At 51.6% G+C, this 19,517-nt stretch overlaps 1 protein-coding gene across 4 annotated transcripts; it reads left to right on the top strand.

The window, feature by feature from the left end:
• Positions 1–5,066: 5,066 nt before the first annotated feature.
• Positions 5,067–18,846, top strand: ADAR (adenosine deaminase RNA specific). 4 transcript variants are annotated; one of them, XM_049805662.1, is made up of 15 exons: positions 5,067–5,321; positions 7,644–9,191; positions 10,506–10,692; positions 10,774–10,931; positions 11,340–11,481; positions 11,672–11,889; positions 12,124–12,280; positions 13,296–13,467; positions 14,075–14,168; positions 15,617–15,745; positions 15,856–15,989; positions 16,479–16,661; positions 17,138–17,250; positions 17,637–17,764; positions 18,075–18,846. In XM_049805662.1, exons 1-15 carry the CDS (start codon positions 5,221–5,223, stop codon positions 18,313–18,315), a joined length of 3,705 nt encoding a protein of 1,234 aa, XP_049661619.1. In that variant the 5' UTR covers positions 5,067–5,220; the 3' UTR covers positions 18,316–18,846. The 4 variants fall into 4 exon arrangements, with proteins under 4 accessions (XP_049661619.1, XP_049661618.1, XP_049661621.1 ...); XM_049805661.1 differs by having other exon boundaries at positions 7,641–9,191; XM_049805664.1 differs by lacking the exon at positions 5,067–5,321 and adding an exon at positions 6,276–6,398.
• Positions 18,847–19,517: the final 671 nt, after the last annotated feature.

Below are 19,517 nucleotides of genomic sequence, written 5' to 3'. Positions count from 1 at the left end.
GCACCTCCTCTCCTCCCTCCGCCACACCAAGCCGCGCTGGCACAGGGCCGGGGAGGATGCTGCTTGCTCCAAAGCTGGCACTGAACATTGGTTGAGAGCAACAGGTTTTGTACTAATTAAAGAGGAATCAATTAGGCTGCAAGATATTCAGCCACCTGGTGCTTCTGACTATTTTTTCCTCCTCCTTCTCTTTTTCCTTAATGTGCTGCTGCTGCCTCCAGGGAAGCCATGAAAGAAGCAAGACACGTTCCAGTTTCTTGCTTTCTTTTAGATTAAAAAATGCTGTTGTGAGGAAATCTGTGCAGGCTGACCAATTAAAGTGCTGTACATGTCCCTGAGATCTGCAACCAGCATCTCTTGTGTCATCCATCACTCTCTCCAGCCACCCTCCTGCCTCTCCATCAGTGTGTGTCGCTGGTTCTGGCAGTTGGTTTGTGCTGCATGAAAAAAATAATCTGCAGCGAATAAAGAAAAAGCAGCGAAGGAGGTGTAATAGGATCCCGTGGGAGGCACAAAGGAGTTCTACACACAAGGAAGCCCTTCGGAGACCCGGCTGCGCCAGGCTTTCCCCTGCGAGATGGTCCATTAGAGTCTCTCTGTGCTCAATGGCACATTAATCAAGAGGAGTGGAGAGCAGCAGCTGCCTGCCCCGGGCGGCCCCCGGACTTTGCTGGGCGCTGACCTTGAAGAAAATGGTGGAGTCAGCAGGGAGCCCCACGGCAAGCACTGCAAGTGGTGCGGGTGAAAATCGGGCACTGGCGTGGTGACGAGGGGCAAGGGAGCAGCAGCCAGCAGCTCTGCCCGGGGCTGCCCAGGATGCCTTTTACCCTCGGGCTGATGCTTATCCCATCTGTGGCTCTGCCCTGGGGAGGATTGTGAAATCCTTTCAATTTGTCTGAGCACACGATTTATCTTGCAGATAAATCAGATTTAATATTAAATATGAAAGGGAATAGCAAAGGGCAAAAAGGGGAACCTAGACTTGGGTGGCAATGTAAAGGTCACAGAAGAGAGTGTTAATGCCAACTTGGCTGACATGTATTAGGAAGCTCCTTGAATTCTGGCATTAGGGAGGATTCATTAATTTAACTGATTCACTCTCTGGGAACCGACGCATCAGGTGCGCTAATTCAGAGCAGTGACAGTAACCCCTTTCTCCTCGCCGGTCCCCCTCCAAGCACAAGCTCTGAGGTGTGCTGGGTGGCTTGAGGTCTGTCCAGGGTCCCTGTCTGACACCCTGCAGTGATGCTTTGGCCATCACCCAAGAGATGACAGCTTGGTAAGGGAGAGGCTGACGGGGCTGGAGCCATGCCAAGGAGAAATGTCGGAATCTGAAGCATGCTTTTTCATGGTGGGAGCAGCCAGTGTTCCCACAGCCGCTCTCTGAGCTGGAGGAGCCCCTGGCCATCATGGCACTGGGCTGGAGGAGACCACCACAGGGTAGGTCTTGCCAAGCAGAGGCTGTGATGGCTACAAAAACATGACGGATGAGCCTCTTAGCATCCAAAAGCTAAAGTTGAAGGCCGTGCTCACATGGCAGCCCCTGCCATGCGGGTTGCTGCGCCGCAGTCTGCCTTCTCCTGCCTATTTCCAAGGGTACCTTTTGTAACAGGCAGAATAAAAACACGCTGCTTCCCACTGCTGCAGCTGCTGTGGGAGTCACCGCGCCAGCTCCTTCGCCTGCTGCAGCTGTGCCAGCCCCACCTGCCTTTCCCTGCTGGGCTCCACGGCAGCTCAGAACCAATAACAAAAGCCATGGGAGCATGCCGTCGTGTCCCTGGAGCACACTGGTGCCCGAGGGGGATAAGCATCGCAGGGACGGAGGTGCCAGGAGATGTGGCAGAGTTCCCCCTTCCCCTCTGCTCCGCACCAGGAGCTCTCAAGATGAGTAATCGCTGCTGACGTCTTGGGAGCACAGACATGGCAGCTGCTGGGCCTGTATCAAAGCTCAGGTTCACCCCTTCACTGAGCAGCGAGGATCCTTGAGAAAAAAAGGTTGTGCAATGCTCTGGATAGCTCTGCTGCTTCCCCAGCCAGGAACCAGCCTCTTGGGAGCAGGAGGGGCAAAGCGAGTGAAAAAAAAAAATCACTGCCTGGGAACCAGCACCCTTCTGTGGCGCCCAGACTGAAGCCCCAGGCTCAGGATGGGGCAGTGTCTCCTGTGCATTACCTGCACCATTCTTATAGCTACAATAAAAATCTACTGGAAGAAAATGAAGTATTTTTTCCCATCCAAGGGGAACTAAAGGCACTGGAGTTATGGAGATTTTCCATGCCAGTTCCCAGCTGCACGTCTGTGGCCAGACACAAGAGCGAGCAATATTTGGGAGGACGTGGGAACTGACTCGGCCCAATTCCTCGCTCCACATATGAGGAGCCTGGAGCGCTTGATGGGCGCTTCTGCAAGAAGGCCAAAACCTAATTGAACCTCTTGCCTCGGCAGTGCAAAAGCAGAGCTTGCCCCTGGGGTGGAGGGGAGCAGGCACCAGCAAGGCTAATAATACACCACCACTCCCAGGGCTGCCTTCAATTAAAAAATGCAGTCAGCTGATTTAGGAGAGTAACAAAACGTCCCCTTTGCAATCAAGCCATCAGCTTTTATCTCCCTTGTAGGAACAGGCTGCCTTCAAGAGCGAGGAAGTGATATTTTAGAGTGTCTAATAAAGCAGTTTAAAATGAAACTCTGCAGAACAATAGCCTTAGCTGAGAACTGGCATTTGAACAGAAAGTCGGGCGGGGGAGCTGTGCTACAATTTATTTCCTCTCATTTCATTTCATTTCATAAGAGGGAAGCAAAACAAAGCAGACACCTGAGGCATCTCCAGCTTGTGCTGGAGATTTAGCAAATGCTGCCATCGCGCGGGGAAGCCTTTGCTCAGCCCCGGGGAAACTGGGTTTCGGGGAGCCCCCACGGAAGCAGCGGGGCAGGATGAGCCCCAGCATCCGGCCATGCTGGTGCTGGGCGAGCAAAGGAGCCCCCTCCATCCTCCACCAAAATCTGTGGGGATAACGCAGGTACCCGCATGTAAGCCGGTTGTCAGCTGGCAGCTCCTTATCTCCGGCACAAATTGACTCGGCTTTACGTGGCCATGATGTTGAGAGCTGGAGCTTCTGGTGGTGTGAAGCAGATACCATGGCTGCATTAATGCTGGGCCTTCGGCAGCTGGTGGCTCTTCCAGTCTCCCAGCCCGTTCCTATGGAAACAGATCGGGAGTCAGCCCAATTTTCCATAAAGAAGGAGAATGAACTCATATCGATTAAGTGGCTATTTGTTGTATTTAAGGTGTTGCAATTCAAGAAGATATATGGCCCCATACCACCAGCTATAGATTATTTCATGGGCAGGGTACATCACATCAACACAGTGGAGAGCAGCATTGTAACCTTCCCATTCTGCCTTAAGAGCAGCCAAGATGAATCATATTCACCAAGGCTGGGTTAAAGCGTGAGATGATCACAAGCAATTAAAAGGGGGGGGGGGCGGAAAGAACAGATTGAGGAGGTGATCATCGTGTGCTCTGCGTGCTGTGGAGTCATTTGTGCTTCAGCAGAGTGGGTGGGAGACACTGCTTATGTAGACTGGTAGTGCCTGACCCCTGGCGTTTGCGGGTCTGCCATGAGCCTCATGCCAGGCAGGGGGAGGTTGCGCTCCCAAATCTTTCTAGGAATGAAGATGTGGCAATTTCAGCTGGCACGAGGGGTCCTTTTTTAGAAAATGAGTCTCCCCATTAGAGTTAAAAAAAAAAAAATCCCACACCAAAACCAAACTGTGAAACTCAAGCCCCCAAATCTCAGAATCCAGAAATCATCTGAAAAAACCACCAAGCCCTGAACAACCCTCAGACTCAGCTTTGAAAAAACGTCACTGAACGTGAGCAGCAGCCAAGCCTGGCAATTCTGGGGCCTGACTCACCGTTTCTGCGTGCCTGCAGTGACTCCAGGTTCACTGAAGTGCCTTCGGAAAACCGCAGGGAAGCAGCCAGGGTGGGTGCAGGGTCCCCACCCAAAGGCACATGCAGCCACCATCTCTTTGGGATGGGCGGAGGTGCTGTTGGAGATCAGGGTCCTCTGAGGAGCCTGTCCTCATGTATTTTGCTCATTCATGGGCAAGTGTAGGCAGACGGCCCCCTAAAATGCATCCAGAGGCCATGCCTGTCCCTCCCGGCTCCCCTCCACATCCACCACCCTGGCAGAAGAGGGGCTGGGGACTCCCAGTCTGACTGTCCTAGATGTAACTATTGTTCGCCGGTTGCACCGCAGCAAACAGGTGCTGCCCCGAGCCGCCGGCAGCCTCTGAGCCATACGAGCCACTTGCGGTGCTGGTACACCTCCCGACTGGCACCCAGCACAGTCACTGCCTTGGTACTCGCATCCCTCTGCCAGATGGTGAATGACACACAACTATTTACACGCAGGCAGCAAAGCAGCAGACAGGAACAATCTGTTCTCTGCCGGTAGTTTTCTAACTCACACCACGATTAGGAGGGGTTTTGCCTGTGGAAGGGAGGATCCGCCAGGACCAGAGGCTGTGTCTGGTTTGGGACAGGGGAAAGAAACGTCTCCATCTTCCTGGAAAGGACTGTGGGACAGGGTGGGACATGACTCCGGCCTCAAATGGAGGGCCATTAACAACAATGTATTAACATGGGGGTGAGGGGAGTCCCACAGGAGTGGGGAGCCCATGGAACAAGAAGGAGTCCCACGGGGAAAGGGGGGGCCCATGGGATGGGGGATCCCCACGAGGGATGGGGGCCCGCAGGAGACAGCAGAGCCCCACCACGCATGGAGGGCCCATAGGGAATGGGGGCCCTGCGGGCCATGGGCAGCCCACGGAGGAGGGGGGAAGCCCCGCAGGGCATGGGAAGGCCCACTGGGGACGGTGCAACTATAGGGGATGGGGGCTCACGGAGGAAGGGTGGGACCCCCCCCGACACCGGGGGCTCCCTACACCCCGGGGCGGTGCGCAGGGCGCATGCGCAGTAGTGCGGGCGCGCGGCTTCGGGCGACGGCTCCCGCGGCGGCGGGCGGTGCCCCGGGATACAGCGGGAGCGACTGCTGCCTCCCGGCCGAGGGAGGGCAGAGGAGGGGTTGGGTTGTGCAGCCTCTCCCGCAGCGGAGCAGGCGAGGGATGGTGAGCCAGGCGACGTTTGGCCCGCGGCGGCGGCACAGCCCCGCGTTGCCCTGGCTAAAGATGTCCGCCGCGCTCTGCCCTGAGGGAAGATGGCGGCGGCGCGGCTCCCTGCAGCCTGCGCAGACGCAGGAGGGCGCTCGTGCGTCATCACCCTGCGCCGGCCGCAGCCCCAGCGGCGGCAGCAGAGGGGGTAAGGGGGCGCGGGGGGGGGGGGGCGGCGACGACCGCGGGGGTAGGCCCGGCTCCAGGGCTCGCCTCGCTGCTAAAACCTGGGCCCTGCCGGGCCTTCAGTGGCGTCGGGGACGCTTACGGGCCTCCTGGGCGGGGCGGAGCTGCCTCCCCGGTCCGCGGGTGTCACTGCGACTCCCGTCGGGCCTGGTGACATGGGCCGGGCGGGGATGCGCTGGGCGCCGGCAGCCCCTCGCGAGCTTCGGGGACGTGGCGTGATCGTGTCCCAGCAGCCGCGGGGCCCTGTCGGGGCCGGGGTTTCGGTAGGGAGGGGTTGCCCCCTCCCCCGGGCGCTTTGCAGGCGGAACACGTGGAATAAAGTGTCTTCGTCGGTGCCGCTCGTCTCCTTGAGTCCCGGCCTGCGGGAGCCGGCTCGGTAGCGGCGGCCCAGCCCGTCTTCCCGCACGGCGCCTTCCGGGCCTCGGGGGGCCTCGCCCGGTCGAGGCCGAGTGGAGCTGTCGTCTGCCGGCATGGGCGCGGGGTGGCTGCACTGGCCCGTCGTGCTTCTGCTCGGGGAAGGGCCGCGGGTGCGGGGCAGGACGTGTCCTGCCTTGGTCTCTGGGATCTTTTTTGGGGGTTTAGTTTAAGATGGCAACCTCTCCAAACCGGGAGAACAGCTGCAGCCCGTGGCTGGCCAGGGCTGGAAGTCCCCGCGGGGACCAGGGGAAGGAGCTTCCCTCCTTCCCTCTCTCCCTCCGGCGTTCGCTTTCCTGGTCCAGGCCCGGCTGTGGCGGCCGCCGCCGCAAAGCCGAGGGTACTTTGGAAAGCCCTAATAAGTCCTGCCTCCCGCTCGGGAAGAGCCGCGTCTCCTCCCTGCGAGCTCCCCGGGCGAGGGGACGGCCCCGGGCGGGGCGGGGAGGCTGCTATGGGAGCGGGAACCGAAACCGAAACGGAGCTTGCAGCCATCTTGCCGGAGTGACTGGTAGCCTGCAGCCGCCCCCCCCCCTCTCTCTTCGGGAGATGATCTGCGGCTCGGGGTTTGTTTTCTCCGTTTATTTTCTCAGAAAGTAAGGGAATTTGGTGTATGGATGAGACCGAGGTAAGAGCATTTTTAAAAAAACACTCTTCCTGCCTGCCAGGATTTCTGTCCTGCCTTTGGCTCAGGGGTTACTTTTAAAACGAGTTCACTGAGTAGGGGGGCAGTGGCCTCCCCGCCCCCCCGGAGCTGGGAAGGGGGGAACCCTCCTCACTACACGTGGACCCTGTGTTTGTCTGGGTTGGTAAAATAAGCCACGGTGGTGGCAGCTGGGTGCAGTTGGGGCCCATTAATGAACTTGTTTAATGAAAGGGAAATTTCAGTTGGCCTTGAGACGTGTTTGATGAAGATAGGGAGCTTTATGAAGATAAGACTTGCATCTGAAAAACTATCTTTATGAAGATAGGTGGCTTAAAGAGGTCACTGGGAAGAAGGTAGACGGGTACCTAGCAGCAGGTATCAGTTGCATGTTTTTATCCACTCAGTTTCACAACCAGCTGTTGTCAAAGAACTAGAATGTATCCTGTGCTGGGTTACTTATTTTTAAAAAGCATATTAAAAGCTTAGACTTACATCCTGTACCCGAGGGGGGTGGCACAGCCGGGTGTGATATGAGTTAAATTTGGGCTGCGGTCACAAAAACTTTTCATACCATTGCCAGCTGTGCACCTAGCCAATTTCTGTGCGTGTTATGGATTTACTTCCCCTGTGGCATGGTGCTTTACCTCTACAGGTCACATGACGTCCAGGAAGCAAAGGACGTTTGGGGGTTTCAGACTTTTATTGCCATGAGTCTGAAAATCATTACAAGCCTGTTGCAGCTCTGTCCTGTGTGACCGTGTGAGCTGCTTCACCTCCTTGTGCTGCTTTACCTCCTTGTGCCCCCATTTCTCCAATTGGAAAGTGGGTCTGAGATTCTTCTCTCCCTCAGGGCAGAGGAGTGAAACTCAACTTGTGTTTTGAAGCGCAAGGTGAGCCTTTAACAGAAGGCATCATGAACAGACAAACTGCGCCTGTGCAGCTAGCTTGAAATTCAGTCCAATGGGAACAGAGGGTTGCTCTTATGAAAGCTGTTTCTTGTGTTTAACTTTGCCTGCGATTCCCAACTGCTGAGTTCTGTGCTGGGCAGACACAGAGTTTGCTATTTGTGTTTACATGAATAATTTAGACTTGGTAGAAAACAGGAAAGCTTGACAAGGTGAAGATGCTTGATATGCCTCAGTAGCAGGGAAGCTGTTTAAACTGCATTTCTGGAATCCTATAGTTTTGTAAATAGGTTCTGAATTGTGTTTTTTTTCCTCCTAGCAGGCACCTGTTCAGGACGGGAGAGTGCAGAGTGAATCGCAGCTCCCCTTCTTCTGGCACGCAAGCAGCCAGATTCATACGTGTGTCCCAGAAGTGCGCTATGAACAGAGGCACTGGTCGAGGCAGAGGCTCACATCTTACCTGGTCAAGACGTAACTGCCCCAGCACTAATCAAGTTTTTTTTAAGTGCCCTCGTACCCCACAAGAAGCTAATCAGGAAACCTTTTTACACCAGCAGTTCCTAACAGAGCGGAACACTGAAGTCTGTTTGCTTCAGGGACAGGGATCACACAACGAATCACGCATTAGAGGCGTGCGACCTGCGGCACCAGCTCCTGCAGAGAGATGGCAACCCAGCTGCAGCAGAGGAGGGTGGCATAGGTTCTCCAGCAAGCGTCCTCGAGTAGAGATTTCACCACGTTATTGCCCTCCTCAGTACTGTCATCAGGAGAACTCTGAGAGAGATTCTGACTCCATCAGGCTGAATTTCCAGAGACTGTCTCTTGCTGGACAAGACTGTGAACAAGAAATTCTGAATATTTTCAGGAAGCTTGGGGAGGGGAAGACTTGTACAGTTCATGATCTCGCACATAAACTCAAAACTCAAAAGAAGGAGGTCAACCGTGTTTTGTATAAACTCTTCAGAGAAGGCAAGTTGCACAAAGGTGAAGAGACGCCGCCACTGTGGAGGATTGCTAGCCCAAGCACAGGGAGAGAAAGAAGCCCCACTGACCACAGTGGTGGTTGCACAGGTCCAGCTTGTGAGAGCAGAGGAGGAGAGAGGAGTGCCATTGGCTCAGGAAACGCTGACCCCGTGATGGCTGAGACAAAGGACAAAATCTGCAACTACTTGTTCAGTGTGGCAGAAACAACAGCGCTCAACCTTGCCAAAAACATTGGGTTTTCAAGGGCCAAGGATGTTAATGCCTTTCTTAGCGCTTTGGAAAAGCTGGGAGATGTCCACAAGCAGAACACAAGCCCCCCACGGTGGTCCCTGACAGACAGGAAACGCGAGCGGATGCAGATGAGGCTGAAGGCCAGCGTGGTAATGCAGACGGCAGATCCCACACCTGAGTCAGGTTTTCCACCTTCCTCTGTTCCTTCTTGTCCCCAGGAGATGACTGTAGCTTCACCAGCTGTGACAACATTGGAAGAAGAAAGTATAGAAAACGGACAGCAGCCTTTGGGGCAAACTGATCAGAGCGATGCCAGTGACACGGAAGCAGCCCCACCTGAGGACACTAAGCCTGGATTCTCCAGTTTGAGTACTTATGATAACTCTGAAAACGGCAAGTGGGCCACAGATGATATCCCAGATAATCTGAACACTATCAAAAAGCAGCCCAATGAGTCAGAATCCATCATGAATTCCCAATCTTCCCCCAGTTACGCTGCCCAGTTTGAAACTGCTTTCCCATGTACGCCTGTGGAGAAACTGATGGCTTGTCAGGAGAAGAACCCAGTGAGTGGCCTTACCGAATATTCCCAGTACACATACCAGCACTGTGAATTTACCATGCTGGAGCAGAGTGGACCCTCTCACGAGCCACGGTAAGAAAATTTCCTGCTTTTCCTGAGCTGTCTTTTTGCTCAAAATGATCTGACTTCAACCAACTTCACCCATTCAACTTTGTCCTGAAGGGCCTGCTCACTAATGTTTACTTCATTTTTAGAGGATTAGCCTGTTTGATTCTTTGCAACAGCTTAAAAAAAACAAGGCTAAAATTTAGCCGCAGGAGCCTGGTTTTGGCAACCTGCACCTCATTCTGAACAGTGGAGGTGGGATTCATCTCTTCAGCTAGGTCCCATCTGATTTAATCACTTGGCTTTCAATTTGATGGTATAGGGGGAAACTGGTATCTCTAAGCTACCTCTCAAGATGCCGTCACCCTGGAAGTGGTATAAAGGGAGCCCAGAACAAAGTGCTTGGGTGCAGATATCTTGGGTTAGACGAGGTGAACCCACTCTGGACGTTTCTGTGGTATAGCAGGTCAGAGCAGCTTCTGTGAGCAGACCACGTAGCATGACACTAGGATTTGTGGAGTCAGTCTCTGGAGTCCCACTTCCTCTTGCAAAATCATGGCTGTTCCTAACCACCAGCGAGACACTGAAGAGCACCATATGTGCCACAGTGGAATATGTCAATAGATCCGCTAGACAGGAAAATTGGCCTAATTTCTAAAGATGGAGTCCCAGGTTTTTTGTTTGTTTGTTTGTTTGTTTTTTTTTGTAAGGAGGGATCTGAATGGATTCAGCCCCATAACCCCTCTCCAGATCTGGTTTGACCCGTTCTCGTTGGAAGCAGGTTTCCTCTGTATAGGGCTGGAGGACAAAAGAGAAGCTGTTTGTTAGAGTTCACAGGGAGGAGAGAGAAATATCAAAGGTGAGAGGTTTACGTGAGGCAGCACCTCTCTGAAATGGTGTGAAGGCACTGGATAGCCAGGGAAAATGCCAGAGGGATGAGTGACCCTGAATGACTGGGTGCAGATGGAACAGCGCAGGCTGCTTTTAAACTTTCTTCATCCTTGTGCAGGAGACATAACTGAACTGCTTTTTGCATACAGCCATTACATGTTTCTGGCACTTGTGGAAAAAGGCAACTCATCCTGTTCCTTCAGAACAAAATCTGGAGCTGCTCCTCTGTCACGAACAGCTCTGGAAATGCGATGAAACGAGGCCCAGATGCAGAGCTGTCGGGACACCCTTGGTATTTTTGTCTTCTGCACATGGCAGCCTGGGTTTGCTCTACCAGCCAGGAGCTAGCTGTTCCTTCTCACTTGAATTCCAAGAGCAGTCTTACTTGCTTGCTCTGAGAAGACCACACTTTTGCCTCTCAATTTACCTCTTTGGTTTTCTGTTTCAAAGATTTAAGTTCCAGGCAGTGATTAATGGGCGCCGATTCCCACCAGCAGAAGCAGGGAGCAAAAAACTTGCTAAACAGGAGGCAGCAGCTAATGCTATGAAGGTCCTGATGAGTGAAGCAGAGAATGGAAGACATGGTGGAATTAAATGTGAAGAGACATTTTCCTCTGAGAACTCTGAACTGGAATTGGTGAGTCTTATTTTCTTTACTTGTGAGGCTGGTGAAACAGTGTTTAGTCTGAAACTGGTTTCCTCTATCTTATTGCTGTAGCCTTTGCATCCAGAGCCAGAGCCATCATCTGCACCAGCTCATCTCAGCTTGCTTCCTGGGAAGCACCCTATCAGCATATTAATGGAGTACGGACAAAAATCAGGGAACACGATTGAATTCCAGCTGGTCTCTCAGGAAGGCCCACCTCATGATCCTAGGTATGGAATATTGTTGTCAGCTTTGGGGAGGATAGAAACCCTTTCTTTAATATCCTTCCTCTTCAGCATGCTACCTACGTTCCTGGACTCATTACTGACCTAGCTGAGTGCTCCTCTTATCTGAGGAGTCTGGGCATGGCTCCTCACTCCAAGACATCTGCCTCCAGAAAGAGACCAAAACCAATGCCCTGTTTGAGAGAAAGGATGCTGTTTCTTCTGTCAGACCAAGAACAGGTTCCAGTCCTGTACCCTACCTGGTAGTGCTCTACTGGGAGTATTTAGGGCCATTATGGTAGATTTAAATTGCAGATAACCCAGAAGGATTTAGCTTGAACTGGGAGAAGGGGATAATAAACAGATCGAGATGCCTATGCTTAACACTTTTCATATTCTATAATGTCCTGTCAGGTTCAGCTACTGTGTGAAAATGGGTGACCAAATTTTCCCTGCTGTGGTAGGAAACAGCAAGAAGGGAGCGAAGCAAATGGCAGCAGAAGTTGCTGTGAAGATTCTTTCTGGAGAGTCTGTACCCCATGTCTTGCCTGAACAGGTACAAAGAGCTTCTTTATAAAACCCAAGTGGTTTGGGTTGGGTCCCCTCCCCTTTATTTCATATTTCACTGGATTTCACCCCACAAGGTCACGTGCTGGCTCTAGCAGAGGTTTGCCGAGTGCCCTTGGCCTGCGGTAATACCAACTGCTCAGTATTTAACAGCCTTCTCCTGTCTAACTCTGCTCTAGCCTGTTGTGAAGCCCCATGGTGACCAGTCCATGCACAGCTGTGGACAATGGATTGCCACTCCAGATGAATCCAAGGTGGCAAAAGCGAAGGGTGTTGGGGAGCTCATCAAATACCTTAATGTCAATCCTGTCAGTGGCCTGCTGGAATACGCCCGCTCTAATGGGTTTGCTGCAGAGTTCAAACTCATTGACCAGTCAGGACCTCCCCATGACCCCAAGTAAGTAGCTGTATCTGTCCAGAAGGAAATTTTGCACTGTTGCTGTTGCCCTGGAGAAAATTGCTGATGCAGTTTGAGATGGCAACAGGCTGAGCTGCTGTTTCTGCCAAACCTTATGTCTGGGTGACAATAAGCTACCTCTACTCCTCTAGTCTCTCCACTGAGAGAATTTAAAAACTAGTCTGAAATCTGTAGGTTCCTTGGTTTCTCAGAGGTTCGCTACTGTCTTTATAGGTTTGTCTATCAGGCAAAGGTTGGAGGCCGTTGGTTCCCAGCTGTAACTGCACACAATAAAAAGCAGGGCAAGCAGGAGGCAGCTGATGCAGCGCTCAGAGTCCTGATTGGGGAAACAGAGAAGATTGAGCGCCTGGAAGGGATGAACATCACCGAGGTAAATCCCCTTCCTCCAAAGCTGGGACTTCTTTTGTAGCCCTGCCTGTCCTGTGCCTATCAGTCCAGCAGAAAAATGCCTTCAAGATCAACTGTGAGATCTTTGTTCTCTGAAGGTGTAGATAAGCTGATATTTTCTTGAAGTGGGTTAGATGTTTCCTCAGGGCACAGACGTACTCCTCCCTCTTGCTTTAGGGCTAAATTATCATCAGATTCTTCCACAAGCTACTGAAGTGTGTTCCTGTGGTGGAGCAGGAACATGCCAATTTTTAATTCTGTGACTTTCTTTTTTTCCTCCTTCCAAATTCCTTCATGCTGCATTAAAAACTGTGTGTCAGCTCAAAAACTCATACATCAGATAAGACCAAAGCTCTGGTTGTGTCAGGATGGCTGTCCCAAACCTGTGCTGCTTTAAATGACAGAGTTTTGTGATCTCTTAAAAGCCGTATTCCAGGCTGCACAGCTGAGCACAGCAGCTGTGGCTCTAAATAGAAAAGCCATCAGGGAGGATTTGTCAGTCAGCAGTGCTAGGAGGAGGCAAGTGCCCGTCTGCAATGGAAGTGACTGCGCAGTCTCCTCACAGGCAGCCAGAGAAGGAATTCCTCCAAAGCCAGTAACAGATTTCCTTGGCTGAGTGTCTGGGAACAGGCAAGATGGGTTTTGTTCCTTTGTGATGGGGGTTTCCCCTGGCAATCTTGGGAGGCCATTCCTCAGCCCATTCTGCTTGCTGCCAGGAAGACAGCTTGCTGCTGTCTCTTAATGATCAAAGTGCTCAAAGCAGAACTCAAAGCATTGGACAAGGTTTTTCCAGGAATACCTAAAAGAACTTCACCCACCCCTTGACATGATAGTGTCCATGCACTCAACCCAAAATTGTGCTGCCTGTAGCTCATGTTTTCTGTGTTCCTGCCTTCTGCTTGGATAGCTGCGCTTCAGGTTAGCTACTTCTTGAGCTGTTTAGTTCCATGACCTACTCATGATCTCTTGGCAATCCTGGTCTTGTGTCCCTGTTCCAGCTCCCTGTGAGTGGCAGTACCCTACATGATCAGATGGCTATGCTGAGCCACCAGCGCTTCAACACCCTCACTGCTCGCATCCAGCACAGTCTGCTTGGACGGAAGATCCTGGCTGCCGTCATCATGCGGAAAGGAAATAAGGGCCTGGGAGCAGTGGTCAGCATTGGAACGGGTATGAACAGCTTCTTCCAGTGTAAGCTGAACTCTCACTTCCCCAGTAGATACCCTGTCAGCTATGACTAGGGAATGGCTGTTGCTGTAGGCTTCTTCAGAGAGGGCAAGAAACGTTCCCAGGGCTCGTGTGGTGTCACAAGTGATCTGGTTATAGAGAGAAAACAAAGCGAATGTGCCTGCAGCTGTATTGCTCTTAGTGTTTGCTTGCATTGCTACGCACTAGTCTGTGCATCAGAGCCTGGATTCCTCGCATTGTACCACACAAGGTCCCTCAGCTTATCTCAGCTGCATGTACCTTAGCTCCCTTCCTAGTTAGCTGCCATGCTTCCACCTGGAGCGGTGGGCTGAAAAGCACTCAGGAAGGGACACTGCCCCTAAACCTGTGGCAATTTAAGTCTCTGCTGTCCCTAAAGTAGTGTGTGCTCTTTGTCCCTTTATTTTCCTAACTGCTTGGATCAGGATAATGATTTAATAGTCAATAGGGTGCTGCTGCTGCTCAGGAGCCCAAAGAAGTAAAACTTAAAGTAAGATGAAACCCTCCCTCTTTCTGTGAAGCTGTGTGTTGACTTCGATGCTTGCTTTTTTTATTTATTTATTTATTTCAGGTAATCGTTGCGTGAAAGGGGAGGAGCTGAGCTTGAAAGGGGAGACAGTGAATGACTGTCATGCAGAAATCATTTCTCGAAGAGGCTTTGTGAGGTGAGAGAAGGGGAAACCTGAAGGAGAGGGAGAGGGGCTTGCCCGGAGTTGTTGACCCATTCTAGACGGATGTCACTGTGACGATTCCTTGCTGTGTTGAGAGAGGCTGTGATCCTTTAACACTACTGTTTACCCATGTGTTGTTAATTAGAGGGAAGTTATTTCTGATAAGAAGGGGCCATGCATGAATGGTGCCCAAATTAGTACCGAACTGGAAACTTGCCAAGAGCTCAAGGGCTGCATCTGATGTACTTAAAATAAAGCATCCTGCAGAGCCTGCTTGGCCAGCGCACAACACGCTGTTTCAGTTTGAGCACAGCTCTGTCTGAGCCAAGGTGCTGGGGAATCTGCAGGCCAGGTCCCCTTTTGGCCTTTCTGGGTCTGGGTGTAGAAGGCTTCGGGAAAATATATTGAATGCGTTTGCGTTGGTAAGTCAGAAAACCTTTTTCACCGGTTGGAAAGGTTTTTCCCAACTAAACTGCACAATTGTTCTCTTCATAAACATTCAGTGTGGCACTTTTTAAAAAAAAAAAAAAAAACCACAACTGAAGTAAAATGAAGTTGGACTAGCCTTGTTAATGTCTGCCCTTCCAGTTATGAACAGCAAGGCCAGCTGCTTTCTTAAAGCCTTTGCCTGCTGCCATTATACTCGGTGTGTTCCTCAGCACTGGAAGGTGTTGAGGGCAGGTCCCTGGGAAGCTGTAAAGTCAGAGGATTGCACCCTTGCTTAGTGTCTGTCTCAGCTGTTAATCTCGACGGTTGTGGCTGCTGGGCTGCTCTGGCACAGCAGAGACTGTCAGAGACAAGAACAGTGAGCTCCACCTTTCCTTGCAAAATAAATCCCTGCACAGGCTCTACTTCAGGAGTCTCTATGAAGCTGCAGTTTTTCTGTAGTCCTTGATGCTATGTGGGAGACCTCAGGGTTTTTCTCTGTCCCCGGACAGAAGCAGCCATAAAAGACCCAGTCATTGTAAACAGATCGTGGGGTTGCGCTAATAATACCACTTGCATTCAGCTGCCTGTGGGGCTGTTTACTCTTAATGCAAACTTGGTGCTGACTAAAGGTGCTAGGTTAACAACCTTGAAGTCTTCTTCACACTCAGATCATATGCATGCAAGCAGCAGCCAGCCAGGCTCCTTTCTCCTGCTAGTGCTTCCCTCTGCTCACCTGACAGAATGCTTATTTTCTATTGCGTGTCCTCTGCATGGCAGGAAATCTGCTTGATTTCATGCTTCTTTTTTTTTTGTAGCATCAAATGCTATTAATTGGCTTCCAAGTATTCTCAGCCATGGCTCCTGGTCTTTGCTCTCCCATGCGGCAGGAGCAGGTGACTTGGTGCGACAGAGGCAGAGCTTGGGACCCTGCCTGTCCCGGGCACAGGTGGTGGTTGAAGTGCTCCTTGTCTGAGGAGCAAAGCAGCCTTTTGATGTGATGATGTTGTTTTCAGGTTTCTCTATAGTGAGCTGATGAAGTATGACCCGTCTAATCCTTCCTCTGCAGAAGAGAGCATTTTTGAGCCAGCGGGAGGGAAGAGACTCAAAATAAAGAGCAGTGTTACCTTTCACCTCTACGTCAGGTTTGTGCAGGGTTGTGCAGGGAGTGACCAGTGTCAGCAGCACCATTGCACCCCAGGCCCTGGCTGTTTACTGAGAGTCAGCGCTAACCTGGGGAGTGTTTGTTTTCTAGCACAGCACCTTGTGGAGACGGGGCACTCTTTGATAAATCCTGCAGCGATCAGGCAAGCGTGGTGGGGCCAGCCCAGCATCAGCCTCTCTTTGAGAACCCCAAACAAGGCAAGCTACGGACCAAGGTGGAGAATGGTGAGTGCGTTTGCTCCCTCTACGGTGAGGTGGCTCCAGTCCTCTCCTCTGGGCCTCTCTGGGGCCCCAGGGTTTCTTTACCCCTCTCTGTGTGGTGCTGTTGCGGGATTTGAAGCATTCAGGAACCAAAGGAGGTGGGTGAAAGGGATGGAGGCATTGGAGAGAGTCCCTTCTCCTTCCCAACTATGTCTGTTGGACTGCCACAGTAGCAAGAGTACAGCTGAAGTTTGCTGCAAAGCTTCTATGTCTCTGACATCCCTTTCAAGCAGTATTTCATTCTGCTTCAGCCATGTTAAAATGACTTGTCTGTAATCAATACCGAGTTCCCTTTTTCATGCGATACTAAAATGTTCCCAGAACCTGGTGACACACTGACTCCAGAGGTCACTCCATGCCTGTGCATAGAAGATAGTTTCTTGTGCCACTGCTAATGGGGTTTTGAGTTATTGAATATCTGACTCTACAGAAAATCTTTCTTCTCTTGTGCAGGGGAAGGTACCATTCCTGTGGAGTCGAGTGACATTGTGCCCACGTGGGATGGCATCCAACATGGGGAGCGGTTACGAACCATGTCCTGCAGTGACAAAATCTTACGCTGGAATATACTTGGCTTGCAAGGAGCACTGCTGTCACACTTCATAGAACCAGTTTATCTCAGCTCTGTTACACTTGGTATGAGACCTGCCATCCTTTCTGGGCTGGGATGGATGTGCTGCCCTGCTCCTTAGAACTGGGCTGCAGTGACAAGTAACCTCCCTTCCCCAAGTGATGGAAAAGCTTGTTTGTGGAGGCTGTAGGAGTAACAGACTGAAATGTTCTTGGCAGAGCTGTGCTGTTTGGAAGTGAAAAGGGAGTTTGTGGATTTTATGCTGTGGGTGGAGTGGGTTTTTCTCCAAGGTTCTTGATTTTTTGGAAGGCACATGTGATCTAGGAGGGCGAGACAAAAATTGCCCATTTGTGTCTTTGGTGAGAAATGTTGCAGTCTATAAACCTTCATCTTACACACCTGGGATACACGTAGCTGTTGCTGATCCACATGCCCTTGAGCTTTCTGGGGCTTGTGAGAAGTGCTGTGATTCTCGGGGCTTGGCCTGTCCATCACCCATGCCATTCCTGTTTTCCTAATGCCTTCATGTCTGTCTTCACAGGTTACTTGTACAGTCAGGGTCATTTAACACGTGCAATCTGCTGCCGCGTGGCAAGAGATGGGAATGTGCTGCAGGAAAAGCTCCAGGCTCCGTATCACATTAACCATCCTGAGGTAGTGCGGGCTTGGCACCTCTTCGTCCTTCTGTCCCCCCCTTTCACCTCTGCCCTTGGGTTTGGGCCTCACCAAGGTGCTCTGCAGGGGGGTCACCTGGCAGAAGCTCTCCAGCCAAGGTCAGGAGGTTAATGGCCAAAAACCTGCCCCCTCTGTGTCATCCCACAGTGCCTGGGGATTACTTGGAATGACTTGGTCTGGGAATAAGGAGACCACAGCCACCCCCATAGCCTTCAGCTTAGTAAGAACCTAGGGCTTGCTGCTCTCAGGAGTTTGGGATGAGCTGAACCCCTGCCTGCAGGGGATGGAAGAGGCAAGAGGCTCCCCTTACCAGTGAGCTCGTGCAGCAGGACCAGCGTTAAGAAACCCTCTTACCTCTTACGCAGGTTGGGCGAGTCAGCGTATACGACTCTGCAAGGCAGACAGGCAAGACAAAGGAGTCTTCGGTGAATTGGTGTCTTGCTGATGAAAGCGAAGTTGAAGTGTTGGATGGCACAAAAGGGAAAGTAGATGGGTAAGAAGAGCCTTTCCTGACTCTGCTTTTCTGTTTGGGGAAAGGGGGGCAGCTCTGAAGTCATGAGTACACTCTGTGCTGTTACAGCACCTTACATGTGGGGAGGGTTGGAGAGAGGCATTTCAAACTGACGTGAGCGAGTGCTCTTGAAGCAAAACAAAATATTGCCCAGCCCGGCCCCTACAACAGAGCCTTGCAGAGCCAAGAAATCTTGCAGGCATCCGATTGTGGGGTTTTCCCTGAGCCCTCTGCTCCTCTTTGCTCTTTTGAGCATCATGTCCTTCATTGCTGCATTTGTCTTCCTTTTCAGACCGAAGCTAGAGGTGTCTCGTGTGTCCAAGAGGAAAATGTTTGCCCTGTTCCAGCAGTTATGTGCCAAGAACAACTGCAAAGACCTGCAGAACCTCTCGGTGTACTCAGATGCTAAGGAGGCAGCCACGGCGTACCAAGAAGCCAAGCAGTGCTTCTTCAGCACGCTGGAAGAGATGGGCTACGGCAGCTGGATCCGCAAACCCCAAGAGGAAGATAATTTCTCTCTCCCTGATGCATAATGAGACACCCTGCGCGTGTGTGGGGGTGAGAGTGCACAGGCGTGTGCATGGGTGTTTGCGTCCTTCTTTCACCACCTTCTTTTTGAAGTGGAATCCAGAGTGTACAGCAGTTTCCCCTGTAGGCCTGGCTGCCTTCTCTCTCTGCTCTTGTTACTCTGAGACCCTGCCCTTTCTCTTTTTAGAACATGCATGAAAATTACTGTCTTTTTTTTTTAAGCTAGGGCAGGCTCAGTCCCCATTTGCTTTTATGTTTTTTGTCTCCTCATTTTTTAAAAGAAGGCACAAGAAACCAGAGGGATTCTCAGACTGTGAGCTTGAAACCTCTGGACCGTGCACTACAGATCCCTCTGGCAGGTTTTGAGGCAAATTTTCTCTTTTGAGAAAAAAAAAAAAAAAAGCCGACTGGCTGGTTTTATGTGTCTCTGTCAGAAGGTGGCTGGCAGCCTGTTTGAGCTGGGACATGGGACTGATCTCTGCAAGATGCCAGCAGGACCAGCGTAACATTCTGCGTTAATAATAAAAAAAAGAAAATTTCTGTAGTATTAGCTGGCTCTGTGCCGTGGGTGTGTTAATTCCTGCAGAGTGAAAGAGTGGCCCTGGGTGGGAGTTGGAGAGGAACAGAGGTGAATTATCATTTGCTAAATGATGAGTGGGTCTGTGTAGAACTGGCAGTTGTGAATTAAGCCTCTTGCCTTAAGCCAGGGGCTCACTGGGCAGAATTGAGCCCTCACAGGGCTTGAGCATGCCCTGAAATGACAGGGCAGGGTTCTCCTGGCTCCTTCCCCCACCTCTGTCTCTAGGATGGGGTGTCGATTCTCCAGTCTTGGGAGGTCACTTGGGAAGCGGCTGGTGGTGGCTGCAGGCCATGTTGTGTGTCTGCTTAAGTCTGAGCTCAACCACATGCCAGACGCGCTTGTAGAAGGTGGGAAGTAAAGATGCTGTTGCCATCCAACAGCAAGTTTGTTAGATGTTGTAGAGCAGCCTCCTGTTGGAGCAGCCCCTTTCCCAATGCACAGGGTGTGCTGGCTTTGCCTGGGACAGGACAGCTGACACCAGTGAGACTGGGCAAAGAGACCACAAAGCAGTTAGCGTGGAGCTGTAGCCCAAACTGAAGAGAAGTCCTGAGGCTGTGGGAGCACAGCCTGGGGACCAAGGCCCTGGCTGTGGCTGTGCCTCAGGCTTGTGCATCTATTCCTGTGCAG

The sequence above is a fragment of the Accipiter gentilis genome, chromosome 7 (assembly GCF_929443795.1).
Source record: "Accipiter gentilis chromosome 7, bAccGen1.1, whole genome shotgun sequence".
NCBI classification, from domain to species: domain Eukaryota; kingdom Metazoa; phylum Chordata; class Aves; order Accipitriformes; family Accipitridae; genus Astur; species Astur gentilis.
Note: the sequence above shows the minus strand (reverse complement) of the source record. Positions and strands in the feature narration are given on the sequence as shown.

Bases quoted from the DNA above. Each gene is read 5' to 3' on its own strand.
- ADAR (XM_049805661.1), top strand. From the start codon at position 5,221: ATGGCGGCGGCGCGGCTCCCTGCAGCCTGCGCAGACGCAGGAGGGCGC. The intron at 5,322-7,640 runs GTAAGGGGGCGC...TTTTCCTCCTAG, and splicing joins CAGCGGCGGCAGCAGAGGGG to CAGGCACCTGTTCAGGACGG. The intron at 16,662-17,137 runs GTATGAGACCTG...CTGTCTTCACAG, and splicing joins TCTCAGCTCTGTTACACTTG to GTTACTTGTACAGTCAGGGT.